The 26,480-nt window shown below is 39.2% G+C and overlaps 1 protein-coding gene across 3 annotated transcripts in view; it reads right to left on the bottom strand.

Moving 5' to 3' along the window:
• LOC116321133 (receptor-type tyrosine-protein phosphatase U-like) overlaps window positions 1-26,480 on the bottom strand; it is a 261,081-nt gene that overhangs the window by 101,376 nt on the left and 133,225 nt on the right. For all 3 annotated transcript variants that reach the window (XM_039605707.1, XM_039605708.1, XM_039605709.1), the window contains exons 3-6: window positions 25,985-26,256; window positions 13,398-13,479; window positions 7,833-7,948; window positions 2,412-2,583 (exon numbers count right to left, since the gene is read on the bottom strand). In XM_039605707.1, coding sequence (XP_039461641.1) covers window positions 2,412-2,583; window positions 7,833-7,948; window positions 13,398-13,479; window positions 25,985-26,256 — 642 coding nt within the window. The remainder of the gene's footprint in view (window positions 1-2,411; window positions 2,584-7,832; window positions 7,949-13,397; window positions 13,480-25,984; window positions 26,257-26,480) is intronic.

Genomic DNA, 26,480 nt, shown 5'->3' with positions numbered 1-26,480 from the left:
GATAAAATTAGATCAAACCATTTTAGGGTATTTTCCCCAAATCCTCTAAAGATGAGTTTTAACCTTTCACTTCTGAACCAGATTTAGATCTGACATCTTCAAAGGCTACAACTGAGCTCTGACTGGTCAGACGGATTTACCCACATCAACAATATCCGTGGATGTATAGTGCTGGGTGGGGCACACCTCTTCTCATCTAGGTAATCAGAATCCAAGGCAATCCAAAATCACAGCTTTTTTTAAGGTATGACTTTGGTCTAGCTTATTAATAGGGACAAAAATGCTCCACAGCTGCTATATGGCAATGCCACACTTTGTGGGTGCCAGTTACAGCATTCAGATTCAATACTGCACTATTTCCAGAGTAAGAGAGATTTTTCCACTGACAGGCTCAATAGTTCTGTGACTTAGGACAAAAAACTGATATTAAGCACCTGGCACATCTCTCCATTTGGGGTACTTGGTAGCTGAAATCATACAATTGACATAATAAATGACATATTTATAATATCACACCCATCTCCGCAGTTCAGTTTGTCTACAGACGGACTTTCAACAAATCAGTAGTTACATGTAATGGCAGATGACCCTGTGGACCATAACAAGGATGCTGTCAGTCTTTTCAGCTTGATGATCACTGCTATTTATTTGAGTGCACAGATAAGGAGCTAAATGAAAGAGAAGCTGGGACTCAGTGGGTGAAGGAATAGAAAGAAAGACCATTTCTCAGGAAGCTGGAAGTGCTTCCGCATTCATTTCTCTGCTGCTCAGCGAGAAAGAAAATTCTCTCTGCAAAGAGTGGGACCTGTAGATACCAGGTATGAAAAATTTCCATCTGTCAACTGATGAGAGAAATCCCTGCTGTGCAACTCCAAGAATCTATGGCTTGAATAAAAATTGCCCTCCTGGAGATGGTGTTTCACCAGCACAAAATCAACCAGAAGAAAAGACCAAGGCCCCCCAGACTCACGGCCGTTGCTCTAAATATGGTAACGCTGCATGTTGTCATCTTATTCATGCAGGGGGGGACTTGCAAACACAAACTATTTCATCTGGTGTGCTGCTACTTCTCCAATAAAAAGACAAGCTGAACAGAGGGCTACCCACGGTCAACAAAGCAACATAAGCAAAAGAACATGTCAGCGATTGGGTCAGCCAGCAGGTATCCTTGAGATCTGTGCCAGGCAGCTTCTTTACATTCAGTTATACAACAATCTACAGCTTCTCGGTAGAAATACGCACAAAACACTTTTACTTTGACATATTCAATTGCCTAGCTGGATTACACTCGAGTTGTTTTGCAGCTGCCGGTAATAGTGTCCTCACACAGTATTGGACTGACAAAGATTTCCTTCCCCGTTAATAATTTAGACCCCACAAGGTGGAAGAAAAATACCAAAGTTTCCTTTTAGTTTCCTCCTAGCTTTCTTAAGAGCACAGAGAACAAATCTAATGATTTATGCCCATCTGGACAGGCAAATGTGTTGAATAAATGAAAGAAATAAGTAACACACTCAGTCCTAGCAGAACAGCTGTTTTTGCAAAGAGACAAAACTATGATATCAGAAATATATGAAACAGCTAAACACATAATGCACAGTGAAAGTAACACAACCTCTGCAGAACAGCCGAGGACCCCCAACCGAACCAAACTCATTGTTTATTTCTCTTAAAAATCACAAAGATTTTGCTGTTTTCCACTTAAAGAATTGTATTTCATCCTCGGATATTTCCCATTATTGTGGCTATTGCGGCTGTTTGGATTGCACAAATAAGGATTTGCTGGAGAAAAGAGTATAATCTACCTGTAGCTTATTTTCAACATTTTTCTGGCTGATTGTGAACAAAAAAGAGAGGCGAATGGGAATTTTTGCTGTCTGTATGGCTCTCTGTTGCAGACAACTTTCTTTTATTTCAATTTTATATACATAGCGCCATACAATAAAAAAATACAGTCGTCTTAAGCCACTTTATATTACAAGGTAAATACCCTACAGTTCTCACTGACCTAATCCAAGTGTGTTAGGTTATCCATGTTAGGTTGTGGATGTCTTTCCATTTAGCATGTGTTATTGCTGCAGAGCTTATGGCGAGACATCCAGCACATAAATTGCTCTTACCAGATACACAAGGAAGACATACGGCCCTCTTCCTAACAGCAAAGATGAAGGCAAAAGTAAAACTAAAAAGCTAATTAAAAACTTATTTTGAGCAAATCTCATATACTGTACATAAAAGATGACCATAGCCACAGGATATCAAACGTGTTTGAATTCTGATTCTGCCAGAGGTTTGTTCCTGTTTAAAGGAAGTTTTCACTTCCTATTGTCGTCAAGTGCTTGTTCATAGGGGGTCATCTGATTGTTGTGGTTTTCCCTGTATTATTGTGCATGAAAATGTTTACATTTTACCTCTGACGATGAGTTCTCCAAAGTTGGAGACGGCGGCACCTCTGGGGGACAGGGTGATGCAGCGGTAGAGGTCCTGCTCTCCACGCTGTGCCTCCACCTGGAAAGTCGCCATCAGCCGCTTGTGACTCAACCGAGACAGCATGGACGTGTCCAGCAGCACGCCGTTTCTCCGCTGACAGCCAGAAAAGGTCCACAGAGGGAGAGAGAGAGAGCATTGAGTGCACCAACCCAACCGTATGTGTTTACCTGCATCTGTCCAAGTCATTAAAAATAGGTAAGCGTCTGAGAAGCAGACAGGAAGACAAAACAGGGCTGGAATTAACCACATGGGAGGGCAAGATAATAAATGCGATAAATGTCACTGGTCACAATAGTTTGTTCACTTTCAAGACCAGTAACACAGGCCTCCCGGGTTGCTGTTGTTTCCAGCACCGGGGCTCGAGCTGACATCTCCTACCATGCTAATGTGTCAGTGCTCCAGGCACACTGGCAATTGGCTTAAGCGGTGGAACAGGAAATCAGAGGCCAGCACTCGGAATGAGCTGTTCCAGGTGCGAGATACAATATATGCAGCCTCTCGCACAGTATAAGTAGATTATTATGTAAGCTGTCGCCTGCTTACGGTTTTCACCAGTAAGTGGGTTTGACATCCGCATGTTTGAATTGGTTTAGGAGGATGGGGGAAAAAATACACTGCTGTTAGAAAATATGAAATTAGATATATAGTGCCAGAGTATTGCCTACGGCTACAGATTATACTTCAATTTAACTTTAGCCTTGGTATCAATAAAATCTGCAATCTTCTTTTATGTAATCTCTGTTTAAATTTGTTTCCTACTTTTTTGGTTTAAAAAAACCCACTTTTTTTCATCAGTTTAACATGACTTTTTAATGTAGAGCATACATACAGTTTATTTTGTTGTTGTTGTTTCTTTGTTTGCTTTTTACGTAAACTTTAAATCCCACCTGCAGGCTTTTAAAGCAAAAATGCTTCTGTTTGCCAAGTGTGCTGCCATTCTTCCTCTCTGGCAGCAAGCCCTGCATCATAATGCAATTAAGAGTTTGTATAATGACTAATTCAGGTTTGGACTCAGCACATGTTGATATTAAATAAATAGCATCTGAGAGAGCCGTCTGCGATTTTTGGGCTCAAGGACAGCAGAGGAAATATGATGTAAATGGATTAAGAAACATTATGCTAACAATTTGTTTGGACTAGCTAAACAGAAGAAAGAGTGGAGGAGAGCAGCTCCAGATTGGTCCAGAGAGGACCTTTGCATTGGCAGGGAGATCAAAGAGAAAGCAGCAATTAGCAGTCTCTGTGCTGACGATCAAACAGGCCCTAAACAACAAATGGAGGAACAGAAGGTGGTAATGGCTTATGATATATCTCCATTCTCTGCTGTTACCAGTTTTTGGTTTTTTTCCCCTAAATGAGAGGAGCAGGGAGGAGTGTAACACGTGCTGACATGGGCTGAGAAGTTACAGCACTTTGTCAAATTACAGAAGACAAGCCTTCTATTGTTTCTTTGCATTTTCACATGTGTGTATAGCTCAGTCAACAAATTTGCAAAGTCTGAAAATGATTTAAAAAAATGGGTCTTTCACACACCGATGATCTTCAAAGGCTTCGATACAGAGGAGAGAGGGTGGGGGTGAAATAAAATTGAGTGGAAACACAGGGGATGGATCACCAAGTATACAGAGATCTCATTTGCAAAGTGTCTTCTCCCTGCTGCTATCATTTCAAAAGCACTTAGATGTGCAGGCTTCAAGGCCAAAAGAAGGAGTGGAGGCATTCAAGGATGGATTTATGAAGACTAATATTAGCTCATATTCAAACTATGAAAACTATTTTCAGTTGCATGAGAGAAATGACTTTAGGGGCTTTTGTAAACTAAATGCCATCCCAATCAAAAAGCTAGAAAAGCAGAGGCACAAACTTAATAATCATCCAAACTCTCAAACGGCTCTGCACACAACACAACCATTAAAAGGCAAAAACTCTGAATCACAAACTTTCTGAATTATGTAAGAATGCTAAATCGCAGTACTATTGCTGATATTATGCTGACATAAAAGATAATGGCTCCCATTTTCTTTAATGACTACTGCACAGTTAATTGCGAGGTCAGAAGAGGTGGCTTCACGTCTTTGCCACCAGGTAATTCTGTGATTGACTATTAAGAGACAACCGTATTGACCTTCCATGAAGTTAGAGGACTTGAAATTTTAAACCAAAAAATTTGTTAGAATTTTTTTTTCTTAGAGCTCCAAAGCACGGGATACTGCATAAGAGAACTTCAAACACCAATGAGTTTTGGACACGGGAGGATTCTGTGTAAAGTTTGACAAGAGCCACGTGCTTATGGTTAGACGCCTCGGTCAGAGCACGTCTGCTCCTGTGAGGTGCGTCCAGTCAGCAGTGGTAAGTACATGCTGACAGTGAAACGTGGACAAATCAAAAACTAGCAACAGGGTGCTAGGCCGCTTGCTTCACCATCTCTTATAAAATCTGCTGCTAACATCTTGATGCCAGATACTAAGGGCACCTTCAGAAGTCTTGCAGAGTCCGTGCAACGCCAGGCCAGAGAAGTTTTGGTAGGATGCAAATGACTAACCACATATTTTGCAGGGGTATTTTTAATGTTGTGGCAGATCAATCAAGTTTGAAAAATCAATCTAAAATTTAAAGCGGTTCTGGTTTGAAGTCTTCTGAAGTGATGAGCTGAATTCATATACTGAATATACTGTTGGGAGTTCACTAAACTTAATAATCAAGCCTCTGAAGGGTGATGATTTTAACAGACTTCCAAGCATGTGGTGTTTGATGGTTAAGACTCTTGAGACCCTTCTGTAGTTTGAAGTAAACAGATATGATGAAGAAAACTGGCTGTGTGAACAGATGTGATATGGTTAAAAAAGGAAATAAATAAATAAATACAGCATTTCTTTTCTGCAGTATCTTCAGAAAAGAAATACATACTTGTACTGTACCCTACAAAATACCCAATTCCAGTTTCATAACCACCCATCCATTACCATTGTTTCATATTAGACATTAAAACGGCTAAATACAGTGTGTTGCTCGCTCACAATCAAGTCATTGTTCTTTCTTCTGGTAAAAATCACAACACTAATCAGTGAAAGACTGGTGGTTCAGAACTATCTATCCAAAATGTGCAATGTAAGTAACATCTGTGGCCACAGTCATCAAATATTAATACAGATATCAATATCTTATATTAAAAAAATGCTAAACTAATAGCATGTAAAGGGGCCAAAAGTCTATTATTTATTCATTATCAGTAAACACTCCAAATTTATTTTAAGCACCATTAAATAATTTGCAAACATGGGATTCAAATATTGCAGCACTAAAGGCAAGCCCGATGAGGATGATCTCTCCGATCTACTTGAGCAGTATTGAGCTGTATCAGTACTAAAAACACAAGATTGTATATCTGTACTTTGGGGCTCAATGATAGTCAAAATGGTATGCATGCTAAGAGGTTTAAGTTTATTTAACTTCCATCCATTGGCTTATCCTTTTTCAGGGTCGCAGGGAGGCTGGAGCCTATCCCAGCTATCTTAGGGCGAGAGGCAGGGTACACCATGGACAGGTTCCCAGTCTGTCACAGGGCATTTCAGGGCAGAACACATAGACACAGACAACCATTCACACCATTGGACAATTCAGAGTTTCCAATTAACCTATCCCCACTAACTGGATGTCTTAGGACTGTGGGAGGAGGCCAGAGTACCTGGTGAGAACCAACTTTATAAGTTACATTTTCATGTCATTAGAGAAAGTTGGACACAGTTCATCTTAGTCACCTGCTGTTATGCAACACAACAGGTTTTAAATGTTTAAAACCTTGTGGACACTTAGTTCATTCAAGTTCAACACCCCTCTACCATATCCAGACTTTAATTGAGCAGTGGTAATCCAGGGTTGCTATTACTTCTGATCATAAATGATTTTTGATGTTCTTCAGCTAAGGGTGAAAATGTTGCTGCGTTTGTTAAGCTGTGCTGTGTCAATCTGAAAATGGCCCCGCCATTAGAACACAATAAGTGCTGACTGAATACACAATCTGACGATCTTATGATACAAAGCCCCTGTCCACCTGAAATGTAAGAGATGTAAATAAAAAGAATTTTCCCTTAAAAGTCAAAAACTATCCCTGACCTAGACTAATTTCTCCTTTAAAGTCATCTCCTTGTGCATCCTTACAACTGTTTGTTTGCAGGTTCTATTATTAGATTTCTCATTGGAAGTCCCACAGTTTGTGCTGGTGTGTTTTCAGTGTGTTGTATGCTGGCACACGATCACACAATGAAATTCAGATTGACAATCTGGCAATTGGAGCGGTTTGAAAGAGACGCTGATTTCTGTGCTTCAAGCAAGTTTGAAGTCCACTGCACCGTGCACAGTGCAAGGTCAGAGCATGACTTTCATGGAGCAATCTAAAAGCAGCAGCAGCATTAAGAAACCAGGAGATGCACAAGAAGAAGATCTGGAAGGAGAAAAATTGCTGCATTTGGGAGAATTAATGGACATTTTTTTAGGCTCTAATTTGTATTCTGCTGTGTTTGAAAGCCAAATCACAAACAAATCTCTAAATCTCAAACAATCACCAGATTGAAAAGGAACAATGATGCAGTCTAAACTTGGCACTGCAGTCCTCAGTATCCTTAAATTCACTGTGGGCAAATGTTTAATGGTGCGTTTCAAAACTCCACATCAACCCAATCGGAAAAAATCTCATTCACTTCTTTCAAGGTTTTGTGCTCTGGTGGACTGAACTAATATAAATGCCAATGCACAGCTGGAATAATGAAGGATAATCACAAATGCCACTGTTTTGTCCCTGCTTGCAGCTAGGACATCGAGTCTCAAGACTTTTCGGTAACACATAGGTTTACATTAAATTTACCAACAACATTTGTGAAATTTTCATACATCATCACAAATCATTTAAAAAGACAACCCTATTTATATCATATATCTTAAATCTAGTTACTCTCTAGTTTTTGTTAAAGAAAAACATTTATTCAATAATAAGTGTAGATTTAAATGTTGGTTATCAGTCGGACCCTTTGTCTCTGATTGCTGTTCTTCCACAAATTCTAAGAAAAAGAAAGTTTACAAGGAAACTGATGTTCCTGGTATCTCAGTTCCTCTTAACTAGCAGAGCATAGAATGACGTCTTAGATTAACAAGGACATTTTGCTAGCCCCTCCATCTGTTTTTAACTAATAATGCATTCTGTCTCTATCTTTTCTGTTCTTTCTTCTATAGTCTTGGATCCCTGCTCTGTTATGTAGAAGCTTAGCTGTGGCCTTGACTGTGTGAGCGAAGATAATTAATACAAAGAAAACACAAACACGCTAATGTGCACAATCCCTCGGTCTCACCTCCAGTAGGAAGGGCTCAGCCTCAGAAACTTTTCCCGTGGCGACACACTGGAACGAGGCATTCTGCCCGGCATTCACCTCCACGTCACCCAGCCGAGAGAAATGAGGCACCTTGTCTGTGGCAGGAGGATGCACAAAACACACATACAGAGATACACAGTGATGAAAGTGCCACATCTGGAGCTGGGCTTTGCTGTCTAAATATATTGAACACACAGAAGCGAAGTGTAATTTATTTAGAGCCTGTACATTAAATATACACCTAAATATAGATAGAGGCTCACAAACATCACTGCTTGCTTATGTTCACTTTTCTAAACAACTATAAATGAGTCGCATGACCATTTTCCAAAGCACTTTTCAAAAATATTTAACCACAAAAACAAAATCTTAAGCTCAGTTGATCAGGTTGAAATGGACATCATAGCTGTGTCACGGCAGTTATGTGGCAAAAACAAGAAATAGGTGAAAACTATCCACATGTACCTGGAAAATTCTGAAAAATGTTTTTTGTACCATTGGGTTTTAGAAAAAGATAAAATGATGGGCTTTAGTTTTATGGACTGCCATTGTCACCATGTCAGCATTTGAGAGCATACAGTATGCAGCTAAGACTGAAGGCAAACCATTTTTTGAAAGCTGTATTTCTGCAAGATCAAATATTTTTGCTACTTTCTGAACTTCAACTGCTCTTTTTAATGCCAAATTAAGAATAATGGTAGTAATAACTTTAATAATATTCAGTGGAATAAAGTAAAATGCAAAACAGAAAAGCCAAATTTCAAAAACAAGGCTTCTCTCCTACCTGCTGCTATTTGCATGGTTACAGGAATTCATAAGAGGCAGTTTGAAAAGCGTCTGCATTGTGCTGTTAGTCACAGTACTCTCTGCCAGTATACAAAAACACAAGTATGTTTGTTCACTGTAATGTATGGAACACTGCATCTGCATATTGTTAATATATTTATACTGCCTTCTTCTACTTTGAACCACATTTTCAGGTCCTTTCTTTAAGCTACCTTTTATATTAATGAAAGAAAATGCATACAGTGTTTCTGTAACAGAGGTTTCCCGCAATCTTCCTCATAAAAATTAATACAAAAATCATAACTGAATTGTTTTTATCAATATTTTCATCTGTTGACACTTTGTTGATAAATGCAAGTTCAAATTCTGATGAATAAATAAAGAAAAGAAAAAATATTGATGCACAATCAAAATAGGCATTTTATTAAAAATGTGTCAGTTTAAACATTTGATGTTTTTTATTTCAGGAAATATATTTGCTAATTTTTAAAACTGACTTTAAACTCTTTCTGTAGTAGCTTAGTAGTGGTAGAGAAAGGAAACAGGCACTGATGTAACATTTTCTTTTGCTGACTTTCTAATATGCTCTACACATTACATTAATGCAACAGGTCCACTTGAGTTATAGTGTATTAGATAAACCTAACTTAACTAACACTATTTAACACAAGACGTCTGCTACTCCTGGATCATTCTGAAGGCTCAAGTTTGAAATGCTGTGTGTTACACAAGTGATTTTTTTTAGACCAATTTGACTTCATAAAGGTGAATAGTGAGGTCCATCAGTATTATGATGGACCTCATTTGATGTAGTATGTTGATAATTTTGGACCAAAGCTGAGCGTAATTATGAAGTAAAAGTGTTTAAATGATCATTAATGGATTAAAAGAGCCTCTTGTTAACTGAATTTAATATAACTACAAAAACTGTTCGTGGTTCCAATGGTTCCCGGTCTCTTCATGGTTCCCATTTGCCTATGGGATTCCCCAGCTACTTGTAGCGGTCCTCAATGTCTGTAATGTTGCCTTCTGGTTCGATCCCCTCAGTTCTGACTACTTTCCCTCTCTTTGTTACCAGCCGACCACACTTCTTCAGTCCAAATCACATTCCTATGTCCTTGCTGTATACCCTGGTGGTGTGGATCAGTGCATCAATGTCCCATTCACTCTTGGCATACAGCTTGATGTCATCTATACAGAGGAGGTGGTTGATGATTGGTCCATCCTGTAGTCGGCATCCGTAGCCAGTCTGTCAGTGATCTCCCTGAGGAGATTCAGGCCTAGGCAGAACAGCAGTGGGGACAGAACATCTCCTTGGTAAATCCAGCACTTGATAGTGACTTGTGCTATTGGCTTGAAGTTGGCCTCTAGTGTTATAGCCATATCGCCTTCAAGTTCCAGATGAAGGTTCTAAGGGTCCTGTTGATCTCGTACAGTTCTAGGCATTAGAGGATCCACGTGTGGGGCATCGAGTCATAGGCCTTCTTGTAGCCAATCCAGGCGGTGCACAGGCTAGTCAGTCTGTTCTTGCAGTCTGGGGCGACTGCTCTGTCTACTCGCTGGTGTTTCGCTCCTCTGGTATTCCTGCTTTCTTTCTGCACCCCACTCATGTACTAAGCCATACATGAGTTGATCTTAGCCGCAATGATGCCGGACAGTGGCATATTTCAACATTTGCATATATTGGTGTGTTACCATTACATGAAATACAATGTAGTATCTTAAAAATACTATTAAAAATACGCAATATATCACAGACCCACCCAACAGCCAATCTAATTTCTCTTTGCTTGTTTCTGCAGGCTGTTAGAATAGAGTGCTGGAAACATTTCTAGACTAATTTTGGCCTGAGCAAGCATTCATTTAGGTTTTCACGCTTCCAAACACTCTTTAAACAATGAGAATGGGTAACATAGCTGCGCCTTAAAACAACACTAATGAGCAACATTCTGAATATAATGAGAAAATAATAACCTACATTATATAAGACACAGAGCATACTGAGCAATTCCTTCTGTGATGTTAGCAGGATATGTACTGTGTACTGGCTAACCAATGTGATGGGCAAAATTTAATTCAGACACTTTCATGCTTGGTTTCCACGGTAACTAACAGCAACATCTGCAGAGAATGGGATGATAGAAACTGCATCAAAAATCTTGCCTTTTTGCTCATGTTTCTCTTTCCTTCTCTGGGCCTTTTGATGCTCTGTCCAGTCAATCAGCATAGTAACAGTAACTGATTTCAGGTGCATATCTCAAACCACACCTAGCTCATTTGACATTTATAAGTGATAAATTTGGAAGATGGCTAATGTGGCATTAAAAGAATGAAAAATTAACAGAATGCATACCCAATGGACTTTCGTTGTAGTGCCACACTGCGTATTTTGTATGGAGAAAACAAGCCAACTTTAAAGTCTTCTCTAAAAGACTAACAGTCTCAGGGCCAATTATAGAAGGAGTCATTTGAGGATGAGGCAGTTGCATTAATAGTGACAGAGAAAATTTAATTTAAATCTAAAAGCCTAGTAGGTTGGATATGTGACTTGGTGAGCCTTAATTAATAGCGTTAAACATAAAAAGAGCCAAGGTAAATTGAGTCTCAAATGTATTCTGTCTGTCTGAAATGCTGGCTTTTTAAATTAGTGATGCTGCCTCTGCCTCCATGATGCAGGAGCGATTGGTTTGACTGAAACGCGTGTTTAGAATAAAGGCACGGACTCCAGGGGAAAACAAGACAAATGTCAAATGAGTGGGAATGTAAACTGAGTAGCGGTTGCTTTTGAGCTGAAGCTTTCCTAAAGGGGCATACTATTATTCTTGTTGCCTGCAGGGAAATTTGCACTGCCTTACTAATGTTTACTTACATCTTTGTATGAGTGTGTATGTGTGTGTGTGCATTTGCTGTTGCAGCTATACACCACGTGCAAAACTCTGTGCTTATGTATGCGTTTTTCTGTTCTAAATTTTTGTTTGTGTGTGGAAATGCTTGGTTGAGCACAGATGAAACACATGAATCATGTGCTTCCTGATTCATGTGTTTATGCTGCACATATAATATGTTGCAGCGCCTTGCAGGGACATTGTCCCCTAATGTGAGCTTAGAGGCATGTTGAGGATCCAAACGCCACCATCTGCACGAAGGCTAAACTCAGCCTTTCTCACATATTGAGGGGCCTTGGCAAAGGCACCTACCACCACTCCATCACTAACCACCATGGACAAGTATCCTACTCCTCTGAGGACAGGGTCACAGAGGGCAAGTGCTAAAGTCTGAGCTGAGCTTCGATTGGAAAAAAAAAAAGAATCTGCATGCTGGTTTAAGAAAGGGTTTTAGCTCCCCTGTCTGTTTCCCAGTGTGGATTCAATGAATTATATAATGTGGCCTCCCTGATTTTTAGCAGTGCCAGTAGCCCTAGAAAATGAGATCTGAATTTCATGAGCTCATAAATACTCCACATTATCATTCATTAGCATTTTCCCACATTTAAGCAGCTAAAAACAATATTTCCATTTTCGCTCCCTTCTTACTGAAAGCCAGACTGGATGTTAGTTATAAAGATTGGAATACAGAAGTACTTGGTTTCTGAACAGTATGAATGTCAGTGTTTCTGGGTCATTCAAGCATGACTTTACTATTCTATTTAAAGCTGCATGAATAGATTTTTGACCACAAGGGGGCAGTGAAACAATCTAGAATACAACACATTACAGCGCATCTGGTAATATAATTAAGGGCTTTGTCTTTTTGCTTGTCTGAACAGGGTTACTGGTAGACAAGTAGCCAACTACAGTCTCATCAAAAAAATTGAGTTTGATGGCAGTACAGGAGATATTAGCGAAATACAAAACGATTATGCTTTCACTGAAAAGCTACTGTAACTGAATAAGTTGAAGAATAAGTGCCTTAAACTGCCAACAACTAGTCATATAATATTTATATATGCTTGATTTAGTTTAACGGTATACCAACACCCAGTGCAGAAATGGCTTATTACAGAGTAATTATGTAATCTAACACTCTGGATCATATGACAACTGGGCAATAATAACTGGTCAAAATTACAGCATTTAAATGACTAAACCTATTATTTAATAAAACGCTAACACCGAGCCCATTATCAGTTGATTCTCAGTACTTGCTGTTTTGGCTCCACGTTATCTGTTCTGGAAGTCAGCATGCATTACTGAAGCTTTTGCAATGACCTCTGCTTCCAGGCAGACCAATCAGTTCACATTAAGCTTTTGTCTATGATGCCCAATAGAGCTAATCATCTTGATAATGGCACAGCTATGAAGAAAAAGGTCTCATATGATGGATCCAACATCAACTACTGTACACACTAAAACACAGTCAGGGAGTGTAATAGTAATTTAACAGAACATAACAGAATTTTCAATAACACCCGTAAACCGCCAGCCTCCCGATATCCCAGTGATGCCAAAGAAAAAAAAATCTCCCAGAGAGGATCAAAGTACAAACACTAGCTGTCCTTTTCCTGCCTGTAACATCACATTAGCTCTAAAAGCACACGGCTGGGAGCATAGCGATCAGTAGAAAAGGTCAGCTGTTCTCCCAGGACACCTCCCGCTGTGTTATTGTGGCTCTGACACTTGGACATGTGCCAGGTATGAGTGCCTCGGTTGCCCCCCTGTCACCAGAATGGCTTCATAGTCTTCAATCACTTTTCAGATGCTGTTGAGTTCTGTGGCCTGGACCACCATTGTTATGAGTTGTACAGAAGTGGGTACTTACAACAGGGGTAATTGAGCAGCACTATGTCGTCCAAGGCAATATAGCCCTGCCGCTCCTCAGAAACAGTCGCTTCAAAGATGACCTGTGAAGACAAAGGGTAAATTAAATGACTACACCCCGCTGCATGCTGAATGGCAAATAGATTGACAAAGGGTGAAATTATGATTCAAACACCTGGCAAGAACAGAAAATTCACATGTTTTGTTTTATTTTCTATAAATTTAAAGGGGAATCTTAATTGTAAAGTTTTACCCTGGCATTACACCATAATCACGAATGTTTCATTTCCGTTATGTGGTATTTTTCAAAAGCAGCAATTTAATCGCAACTAAATTAGCATTAGTTATTAGGAGAACCTTTTCATCTCTTTAAAACACCAACAGGGAAATGTCAGGCTTTAGTGTAAGCCCTTCAGAATAAAGACACCAGAGCCCTCTAGAGCCTCTTTTTGTATTAAAAGGTCAAACAAGCGGCAAAGATACCCATTTCAGACCTAAACACTTCTGAATGTAAGGCAGCTACAAAACAGCTTTTTGCAGAGATACAATATCTATGCCTAAATGTATTATGTAAGGTCTGCCTTACAATATGAAGCACCTTGAGGCGACTGTTGTTGTGATTTGGCGCTGTATAAATAAAATTGAATTAAATTGAATTAAACGTATGTATGCCTAATGTACAATGCAGAGGACGGCCACTGGCAGCCACTTGATTTTTTAAATATAAACATAGATGTTGTCATTTATAATGTATGCTACTATCTTTATATAACATGTTGCATGGTGTCATCATATAGTAGCTTGTCCAGCAGAGTGGCTCTGGCACCCGGTGGTGGTGAAGTCATGGGAATTTAATGATTTACAATAAACACAAATGCTGCATCTCCGGGGCCCATTTTATTAATCTGCTGTCTTGGACAGAGCTTTGGAACAAGCTCCTGTTGTTGGAAACTGCCAAAGCACGTGCCTCCAGATTGTTTTTTTTTTTAAAAAAGGTAAAAGGTAAATGACGTTGAAAATCCTGAAAAACAACAAGTGGATCCGTGAGTTAGGATTTCTCTGTCACAAATAAAAGGTAGCCAGCACTACAGAACAGGTGGAGGTGGGGAATTAGCCACTAATAGCTGTCATTCTGAATAATAGTAATGCCAGAACTAGGAACTGCTCAAGTACATGTACCTACAAACATTCTACTATAAATGCAAAGTTAACGCAATCTTGCTGCCTTAAAATCTAAATGACAGAGGTCAAAACACTTGTTCAGCAAAATGCATCACCATGTCACCTCTGTTGTCTCATACTGGTGAGCAGGCACATTTACTTGATTACTGTTAAGACGACACAGCAATTTGTGACCTACTAAGCCCAAACGTTCAAGGTTCAGATGATGTATAATCTGATATGTTATAAATGTAGACAAAACCCCTATGAATCCTTATATGAATAAAGCTCTCTTTCCTTTCCCTGTTGGCCCGTTTATTAAATCCATACGGCATCTGCAGGAGTCCTTAAACACAGCCTAAATATTCAGTCAGTCATCTAAATGAGCCAGCCACACGCAGCAACTCGGAGTGAACGTGTAGGCCTCTCAGCATGCAACAAAGTCATTCTAGGTTTCCGAGTAGTAATTACAGTCAACAGATCACAAATCATTCCCGCCGCAAGCAACTCTTCACTTCGTACTACAGTATGACAAACTCTGAACTTGGGGATTGAGTGCATTAACACCTGGTAAGACGAAAGATGTAGCTGTGCTCTGCATCAGACATTTCACCCACACTTAATACTGCTAGTTGTCTATGCTAAAGTCCGGTGGAAGTCAGACTGTGACCGTGTACTTAGACAGGCAATAGAATGCAATGTTGACAATACATCAGGCTTTAAGTGCCTGAGGCAAATCAATAGCACAAAAGGCTGTGGCAGATGGATACAGACTAAGGCTTTCTTTCCACTAATTTATTTTTATTTTTCATTCCTATGTCAGGCCATTAGAGACGTCTGACCGATTAACTCTTCAATTCATCACGCGTCAACACACCCACCACCATCGATTCACTCAGCTACATGCTTTGAGCCATCATTAAGCCCCTCCACATCTGCCCTCACTTATAGACGAGTCTGTTTCGCTACGACTGTGTCAGACGCTGAGGAATAATGTTGGCATACAGTAGCTATGCATATTCACACACAAGCCATTATATAAACGTTATAGTAGAATTCCTTTGCAGTATTTACAAATAATAACAGGGCATTGCAAATGAGAAAAATTGCGCTGTGCAGGAAACAGCAGAGAATGGTCTGAGTTGGAGAAACCAGCATAGCTCAACCCACTTCAAATTGGACACAGGTGAAAATAATCAAGAAAATTTGTAAAAACTATATCTTTGTCAGTTGATAACACAGATATAAAAGCACAGCATGTAGTGCAAATACAGGCACCGATGATAAGGACTGACAGAGAAACATCTATCTATCCATCTTGTGGAGATGCATTCAAAGTGGTGAAACTTGCTTGTAGCATTTTGTATTATGTATTAATATTTGCCTCTCTTTCTTGTATATGGATATATGAGTTGCTGAAGATATATTATTTATTTTGGTCAATTTAGACCTGTGATGCATTGCATTGGGTTTTATATACCATTGCAAAAATTATGTATAAGCTACTGTATGTGTATAAGCTGTATTAAAAGAAAGAAACAATGCATAGAGAGAAAACACTGGAGGAAATCTCAATGGAAAAGGGTGGATAAAAAGAGAAGGGTTGAAGCTTAAGTCAAACAGATTCTGTTTATTATGGCAGATAGCATTGTGAATACCTGATAGCAAATTTTCAGCCTTTTTCAATACTCATATAAGTATGCACAAAGCAAAATCTATTTCTACAAGCAGTATAAAAGATGGATTTGTCCAACTAAAAATCTCAAATTCACGGTCATTCTCCAGCCTTCTCTCAGCTTCGTTTCTGTCTGCTTTTTGTTATGACAAAAATGGGCAATGGCAACACCAAAAAAAAAAACCAACCAAAAACTAACACTGCAAAGGCACTACCTGTGATGTGTGAATAAAGGTTTGGTTCACTGCAAGCAGCAAGGTGCCATCTCTCAGGAAGGAATCCTGTGTCATTGTCAGCAACCAAAGGAAATGACATGAGAAGCACATCCAAATCAGAAAGCAAGTTCTGTAACAAGCCAGTGGAGACAGTTAAGAAGAAGGCTGCACAAGGGCAGTTACATTTGAGGTAAAAAAGCATGCAAGAATTTTAATATGCACCTCCTGTGGCATCGTGTTTGGCTCATAAAATTCAATGCTAGCGAATTGATAGTAGACTAACAAATAACACATTGATAGTAGACTAACAAAATCCATACAGCGTCCCAGGAGGCCTTCGCCATGAATACATAAAATGAAGACTGGAAGCTGTAAACTAGATTGCAATAAAAACAAGATTTGCACAGTAATTAATATTTTTAGCTTTTAGTTTTTATTGCAGAATTGCAGGAAACATTTTTGTGTGCACGCTAATAAAGAAGCTATCATTTGACACAGACACTAACATTCTTTATGAGGAATTCATTTAATTTTACCAGTTATTAGAATTTTTGATGACTGTGTTGAATAATAATGAGAAGGATGTCCTGTTGATTGACTTCTTCAAGTAAAATTAAACTAACACTATTGATCTATATTGGCTTTGTCGCATTAAAACATAAATATATGAGAAGCAAGTGGCCCTGCCACTTTCCTTTAACAGGCTGAGGATGAGTACAGTGGCTCCACTGCAGTGTGATAAAAAGGACCAGACAGCATATGCTGAAGGCTTTCTTTCCTTCTGTGTGTGTACTTAAATGTGTTTATGCAGTCACATTGAAGGGACTTGCCTCGACACAAAGAAAGAACCCACGATATAAATCATGAAACTTTAAAGGGAAAACTTAGTTTAATGTTAAAGTAAGGTTAAAATTGAACTGCGCGTGTGCTACATTTTCCAAATATTTAGTCTTCAAAAATCTAATCATTCAAGTTTTCAGAACAAACAGATAAAAACAGAAAATGTTCCACACAGTTTGGTGCATAATAATTTGGACAGTAAGATTATTGTCACAATGGGAATCACCAACTGCTCTGTCTCACCCTGAGATACTTTTTGAGACCCAGACAGTTGCTTCTTGTGGCTGATTGTTTGTAGATCATTCTACCTTCAGTTTTGTCTTGACTAAATGGAATGCACATCTACTTAGGCTCTATCCATCTAGAAGTCCTAGAACTGCTTTTGTGGCATATTCTGGGTCATTATTCACTACCAGTACATACTCATGCTAAAATATAGTTCGGTCTGTTTTTCTTGTTGGCTGAGAAATGAAATGAAAATTACAGTGCTTTTAAAAAGTATTGTAGGTCCAAAAATACCAAAAAAGGGGCTGCAAAAACTGTAAAAAAAATATTTGAGCCCTTTCCTAGGTGGTTACTAGGCGACAAGACTGTGTATTCATATATCATGTATAGCTCAACGTTTGAGCGCATAAATAAGATATGATTATTAAAACAATAGGATCCTTTCATAAGGCATTGTAGGTGCATAAATGCATAAAAATTGGTCATTTTAACATCATTAACATGCACCTTCAGAGTGAACTGTTGTAAAATGGCACTATATGAATAAAACTTGTGTGAGCTGAATAATTTTGTAATTAAATGGAATGTAATTCTACAGATAACTAGAAGAGAAGTTCTTAAAATTCTTACTTAACCTCTTATATGTCAGATATGAATTAATACAGTCAAGTCAACAATGTCTGTTGCTGTTAATGCTAACTGCAGTTGCAGTTGTATCAATCCTTTGCAATAATACAAGTTTCAGGAGGATGCTTATAATATGAAAAAGAAGCAATATGGTGCTCTGTTTCAGTCAGCATTAAATGAATACAGCTTTGATACACTGGGGAATGTGGAGCTGTTATCAGTGAGATAAAATTGTGCTGGGCTAGATTTGGAGTGAATCCCTCATGCTTAGGTAAGCAATGTGATGGCAGACCTTGCCACTACCAATAAAAACAACTATGAGAGGTAATAGCTTAATGCAAATACATTGAATGACTATTGCAGAAATAAAGAAATGTTGGAAAGACAATTCTTGTCTGGTCTGTTTTCTTTTCTTTTTTTTAAAAATCCAATTTACGTAAGCTCTTCTATAAACTGGCTTTAGAATATCAAGACATTTTTAATATAAACACGATTCCAGGAGTCCAACTTTTACAAATTTTATTTTAAAAGTGTGTAAAACAAAACAACAACAATTGAGGGGATGACCTTTTGCAGCTACTAAGTAAGAGAAGTAAGTAAAGAAAGAGAGAAGGAAATTAATAGGGGTATGGTAAGGGTGTAATAATGAGATACATTCGGGATTAAGACAATGTGATCAAGAGGACAAAGACTAAAAAAAATAAAGGGTGAAAAAAGTTGTTTGTTTGTTTTTTTAAAGAGGCTTACAGAGAAAAAACTGTTTATTTTTTCAAAGAGCACATTTTCTTTCTTCCAGAAACCAGGATGACAGAGAATGAGTGACCCTGTCTGAACTCATTTCTCTTCTGTCCCTCAAAGTCCGCTCTCAAACAGCAAGTCTCTTCACCAGAGTCAAGCAGAGTCAGGCAGAGGGTCATGAACTCAGTCAAATGACACACAATGATTTAATCAGAGACTCAGCAGTGCAGGTTTATCTTCCATTACAGGTGCAATGAACTCTTCTGAAACACGGCTATAGTCTTCATCTTTTAAGCTGCAAGAGGAAGACCTGTTATTAATGGTTATTAATGGACTGATAAGGACGCATGTTTAGGACACCTGAGTGTTAAAAAAAAACCTATATACAAAGTCTGAATTAAACAAAATATACACAGAATTAGTGACAAAGGGCAAAAGTCAGATTTATTCTCAGCAATGACGACCAAGCTCTGGCAACGGTTGTACAGGGACCAGATACCTCACAGCAACAAGCCGGATACTCCAGAAGGAGCTTCCATAGGACACCATGAGGGATGAGGCTCAATAACTTCTTCAACTCGCTCAACACATGTAGACTGGTTGGGCAAACCCTGATACACCTTCAAATATCCTTGAGGGAATAAAGAGCTACTCCAGTGTTCCATGACCAGGACAAAAACTACATTATTCCTTCAGAATCTGAGGTTTCAACTAACAGACACACTCACCTCCTCCTGGCATGGACTTACCCAGTAAAGCTGAGAAACATGAGCCCCCTGAAGTTTGAACACACTCGCCAGCCCCCCTTTCATGAAAAAGGGAAGTACTACCACAGTCTGCTAATCCAGAGGCCCTGTCACCGACTAACACACAGTGTTGTAGAGTTGTGTCAGCCACAACAACATCACAATAACTAGAGCCCTGATAAACTCAGAGAGAATCTCACCCACCCAAGAAGATCTGCCACTAAGGAACTGATTATTTACCTCAGTGACCTCACCCCGAGTGATTTGTCCCTATGTTCAGCAGAGGTCAGCAGAGTCCCATCACCCCTCCTTGCTTTGGCTACTGCCAGAGTTGCAGTAACCTTACTGCAAGGTAGCAATAGCCCTTATAGGGTTTTTTTGTCCATAAAATGTTTGTAAAGCACATTTAGCCTGGCCCTTCACCTAGAACATATTTACCTTGGGAGACTCTACCAGGGCCAACGACAACACTGCTTCTAGGATCACTAGGGTACACCAATCCCTCCACAAGATAAGGTGGTGATTCATTCTATTGCAAATGAAAGGATACAATAGAAATAAAAATAGATATAAAAAAGACATAAAAGCACACACAGCAATTATTATTGTTTCATGCATTACTGGACTAGTCTGTTTTCTGCTTCTGGATGAGTGGTTGAAGAATCACTTCTTAATATCAGAAAACAAAGTACTTCCAAAATGTATGTGTGCTCATGATGCAGAAGAATATCTTTAGGCTCTCCAGGACTCTAAGTACTTGTCTCCTAGACTCCTTAATTACAACGTTTGATTAAACATACTTTCACAGTTTGAATTAAAACTGGAACTTTAAGTTTATATGTCTTTTTTATTGTCATTTTTGATACAGTCTTTTTTAATGTGGCTGTGTCCCGATCCAAGATAATAAAATAAAGCCATGCTAACTTTAACCTTGATTTTTATATAAGAAACTGTTGGTATGGAGCACAAAAGATTATCATATGGTTTCCTAGATTTTCTCTACTACAGTTACTTTAGCCCACACAGTTGGACAGCTAATAGTTTGGATAAGTTGTACTGTCTCTAAATAGATGCGTATCATCTTCTAAGAGGACTTCCTGCCAAAAAGTTGGATACATCAGAAAATATCCTATTTTCAAGGACAAAATATGTTAACATTATATTAACAATTGACATGTAGAATCCAGAACTACTGGCAATGAAATTTAAAATCTTATATCAGTAAAAGCCTAAATGCTGAAGGCCAAGAGCACCTCAGATCACGATCCAACATATCTCTGAAGCAGCCTGTCTTCCCTCAGGAGGTATTGACACCCAATGTTTATTGGGTATATTTTGAATTTAATCTATTTAATCTCTACCACCAGTACCACCAGCAGCTGCTTAGGGACGCACTTTCTCCCCCGAGTCCTCTGATATGGTGGTCCTACCCCTGTCTGGAGCTGCTGCTCTGTGGCCTGCTGCGGCTAATCTGTTGGCTGGCAGTGCTGGACAGTGATCTTTATCAATAGCACCGAGCGGTTGGATGTGTGGACCCCTGTGGGGCCTCTGGAGAATACTAAAAAGAGGCACAGAGCCTCTCTCTAGGCTCAGCCCTTCACGCAACAGATAGACACACTTGGGTCCTTTGTTTAAGCCTCTTCACTCATCTGCACACATTTACCTGCTTCATTACCTGGTGCCAATCATCCAGGTTATAGGACAAATAAAGCAATCTGTCCTGTGTCTACATGCCTGGTGGGAGGACTTTAGAGAGCAGTGCCTTCTCATCACTCACACATCTTGGACATACATCACCGAGGTAGTAGATTACATTGCTTATGCATGCCTGCATGAATGGTAAACACTGCAGTGCTAAGCAAACTCCCCATCTGGTCTCACTTGTCTGATTGTTCTCGTTAGCTCCCCCCTCCTGCCTCCACCTTCCCCTTTGCTACAGTCCGTGGCATGCAAACTTCTAACATCCATAGAGAAAGGAAGAAAATCATTACTTTAAATCATTTTGGCTGTTGTGAGAGTCGCTCAGGACAGGAGAGCTGAGGATGGTAAAGCTCAGGCTGTCCTCATTGATCTGTGCAACCCTCTAATCTCATTAACTGGCTCTTGATTTATTGAGATGGGGCTCAGAGTGCATCAAGGTTATGGAAGCAAACACCCGGACTGCTCCCCCGCGCTGAGGGTCGCATGGAATTGAGGTCAATTGACTATTCGCTGCACCCACGCTCCCACAATCCCTTACACCAGCTATTGCCTTCTCATTAACGGCAATTTGGGGGTGGGGCGAGGTGAATGGTGTTGGAGGCGACAGGCTTAGTGGGAAGAAAGAGAGCATTAGGGGATAAATTATCAGCCCTAATGAGGTGAGGCAGGACTGGATCCAGTCATCAGAATCTTACAAGCTACACAACAGTGCTAATAATGCAGCACTGACAATACAGGCATCAAATAGAGCTATTGATTACACTGCAGCACACAGGTAAATTGACCTATAAATAAAGATACAACCCAAAAACACACCCACTGTAATTATACACCTATTGAGCCACTGTGATATATGACAGAGGCAATTTGCTATTTGTTGCATATGGTTTGAGTAATTGGGAGTATGATAATAATGCTGTTACAGCTAACAGCAGCCATGTTTTAATAGCTATACCACAGGTGTGAATGTGAGCGTGAATGGTTGTCAGTTTCTCTGTGTTAGCCCTGTGATCGACCAGGGAGTCCAGGGTGTACCCCTTGCCCTATGACAGCTAAGACAGGCTCCAACACCTCCACAATGGATGGATGGATGGATGAGAAATTAGCTTAAAAGACTAAAGCTGAAGACTAGCTGATAATGTCAAAGGCTGAAAAAAACCTCACCTTGTTTCCACTGACATCTCAAGGAATGAAAGGAAACCTTATGACTAAATAAATATTCTAAAACTAATCTGCACTGGAAATTACAGCGTTTATATGACATCAGTGTTAAAAAATATTGATGCAACTGCCACTAAAAAAAATAAATGCAAAATGGGGCATGAAAAACAAACTGCATGTATCTATCCCTGAAACTGTTTTAATTATATTAGTACGTGTGATATTTGCTAAATGTCTAAAATAACTAACAGATTCTTTATTATAATCACTTTTTTTGTTAGTTATAATTTAACATACAGTGTAACATCAGTGTCACTCACAGGAATACAGGGGTTCTATTTTGTACATCCATAAAGTCAGAGTAACAGGATACCACAGAAGAAAACTGCAGCAGCCTTGAAGAGCAAACTAAGCTTCATGGTAAAATCAGATCTGCAACGCTTTAACAAAAAGTGAGTCACAGCTCTGTGAGGGGCTCCTGTGTTTATGTCAAATTTACATTTATTTACATGGATTACCTAGAAGCACAACATTGCTAGATTGAACCAGCTTCAAGCTCAAATGTTGCTCCCCTTCCATGTATTAAAATGCATCAAAAAACAGTCGGGGCTCTTGGCAGTTTTTTTACACTAACAGTTTTTGACTCCTGTAAAAATGTGGATGTTAAGAGCGGACATATCCATTGTTAGGCTCCAACTTGCTAATTTTTTGTTCTTTTTCCAAGCAGAATACTGCAGGAATGCAAATCATGGTTATATATTACTAAGATCAAATGAATTATCGCTCCTGCAAATATGACTTTATGTTTAAATTAATTTATTTTGTAAGGTATTATGTTCACCTGCTTCTGCTTTGTGATAAGAGATTTGTGATTGAGAGCAGCCTGGCATACTGGGAAAAGAGACGCCGTCATCGTATTTAATTCAAGAGATGAATGAATTCTGATTGTTGCAGGTAAGTAAGTAGAATCACAAATAAAGGAATTCACATCTGTAAAACAAGCTAAACTTTTTCATTGTAGCTACTGACGATGAGTTGATGGAGAAGCTAATTTTAGATGGAAGTCCCATTCTGACCACTTACACTGTTCACTGTCATTTAACCTCAAATCAGAAAGAAAACATGAACTTCTCTTTTAAACCAACTCAAATTTAGTATGGAAGATAGCCACTGCTAATGAGAGCTGGGGCTCTGTCCACTGCTAAGCAATCTTCAGCAGTTTTAGGGAAGGCACAACATCAATGGAGGAGTCAGGCAAAGGCCATGTTTGCCTTTGTGTTTTTTTCCCAACATGTATCAGTTGTGGCGTGTACATTTTTCGACCCTGGTTGTAACTTTCAAAATTAAGGTTTTTCCTGTGTCATTTGGCGAAAACAATTTGAAGTGTGTGCTAGTGCCATCTTGTGCTGACTCTAAATGCATTGAAACACAAGAGATATCTGGACACACAAACATAATCTTTTTTTACACCACTTGGACCGCTTGGTAGATTCAGCTCCCTGCAGTTTTGTGTACTTCCCAAAAATCAAATGTGAAAGGACTGTTGGTTTAACAGAATGGGGGACTTTAAAAGTACAAGGGGAAGCAATGGAGCCACTGAGAAGATAAAGATACAGGGTGTGCTGAAATTCATCCAAATGGTGATTTTAAACATAATATCTACCATGTTTGGAATGAATTGGTAAAAACTATAGATTAGGGTTTTATTCTGTTTTCTGCATGAGCACAATTTATTCCATTCCAACTTTTCATTAAGCCAAAAAGTTCATATAGAAGTGAAGTAGAAATGAACTGGATGAAATTTGCCTACAAGTTAGAACCTGCAGTAGAACATGTAACAGACCTGGGTCATTTTCACATATCAACTTTCAAACTCAACTGTATGCTGCTGATCGCAGCAAATGAAGAGGGACTCCTCTCCCCTTCTACAAAGATCTGCAGACGTGGGTGATGCACAGTCTGGCACGAAAGCAGACTGTTTTCTAAGTTTGTCATGTAGGAATCTGCTATAGTAGAATATTTATTTGATGTTTTCTATTATAATTGACATACTTACTTCATATTAAATACTGAGGTTATATGGCACAGCTGGCTAAATAGCATGAGTGGGAGTGGGATTTCAGTATTGCGTGTTATTGAAGTTGGTGATTGTGACTATTGCAATGACTGGGCAACCACTGATATTTTCTAGTCACGAAAAAGTGTTCTATTTTTACTCTTTTGCGACTGAGGTATTAATGTCAGAACTGTTCTACCATTAAACATCTCACCAAGACTGTTGCTGAGCAGCCCCTTGACAAACTGCATTAATCAGCCTTCCATGGTTGCATATGGCTGACTGTGGTTGCATATGACATATGCGGACGTATGAATTTCCTTGTTCCATCTAGAACAGGGAATACAAAGTGTAGCTGTTCAACAGGATACGATGAATATGATAGACTGAAGGAGTCTTATGTAGCTGTAGTTCATAAAATAAATCCCAAATAAAATGTAAATTAATATGATTTTATATTGTATTATTTTATTGCTGTAATGGTATGTTAAATGTATGGTATGTACTGTACGTTACATATTTATTATTTAGTTGTGCTTAAATAGCTTTGTTTCTTGTGCCCAGTCTTCTCTGGCCCAGCTTGGCTCTGATGAAACAAAAAATGTAAAACAATATCTCATCATCATCATCATCATAAGTGTCATCGTAATAACTGTAATCATCACCACTAGTGGTCGGCACTCACCACATCATACCACAAGCCCTGCAGTTTTGCTCATATTCAGTTTTCTGACCATGAAAAATGGCCTTTGTTATCAAAGCTGACGTTCACAGGTGGGGTTGTTCATGTTTAGTCAACCTGACAATTAAACACTACCAGAAATACTAGAAAATGAAAAAGAAAAAGAAAAAAAGCAACAGCTCTCCTCTCTCTTTGATGGGAAGTTGTAAACAAGCAAGACAGAACAGAAGACTGCACCTCAAACCAGCTCGGTTCATAAGTTTTTTTAACTAGAAAAGTACTTTGTTCTGGGACTTCACTGCCCTTCCATGCACATACTTGGAAAACATAAGAAAGCCAGAGCACACCGGCTTTTTAGATAGAACAGAAGGGAAAGCAGCAACAAACCATCCAGGCGATACCCAGACGGACATCAGCAACAACATATAAACATGTTTAACCACAGCAAAAAAAACTGTGGCCAAGCTTTCTGAATGCTTTCGCAATTTAAAGTAGTCACCGAATCTCTTTTTTTTTTCTTCTCCCATTTCACTAATTAAGAAATTAGTAGGTAGGATCACCACTATTTTTTACACCTGCCTATTTTCCCTCATCCTACACATTAAATACTAGAAATTTCCAGTTGGCTACCATCTTCTATAAATTTACAAGATATCCAAACATAACTCACCTTAGCTGACAGCTGACAGTACTGTTTGGCTCATTGTTGTATTTAACAACACAAGTACTGAAACTTCATGTGTTTGTCTAAAGGCTCTTACCTGGTATTCACTGGGCCAGAAAGTGCTCACAGCAAGCTCCACCTGGTGCCACTGGCGACCCTGGGAGCCTGAGATATTCCAAACTGCACTGCCTTTGGGACCCGAGTTTACCCGGACATAGACTTGCAGGTCCCCGGGGCTGTGGCCATCACGGCTGTATAGGAAGTAGCTGAACTGGATGCAATGAGTGTCGTTTTCACTGAGTGGGAGCAGAAGGAGCTGAGCCCTTTGGCCACCATAATGCTGCGAGGAATTCACCATCATGAAGGACCCTGGTATGAAAAAAAGAAAATTAACACTGATTAGAGAATAGCCTATTTTCTTTTAACTTTAGTTCTCACTATCACAAAAGACTGCGCTCATAGTGTTCATTTACTATCGGCAGAGTCTCACAGGCAGCTTACAGAGAGCACTTGGACAGAGAAAGAGAAGTTTGAAAGTTTAGCGCTAATAAAACTAAACAACCTTGCCAAGCAGATTCATCTTCTAAACAAGC

The sequence above is a fragment of the Oreochromis aureus genome, linkage group 22 (assembly GCF_013358895.1).
Source record: "Oreochromis aureus strain Israel breed Guangdong linkage group 22, ZZ_aureus, whole genome shotgun sequence".
NCBI lineage: Eukaryota > Metazoa > Chordata > Actinopteri > Cichliformes > Cichlidae > Oreochromis > Oreochromis aureus.
Note: the sequence above shows the minus strand (reverse complement) of the source record. Positions and strands in the feature narration are given on the sequence as shown.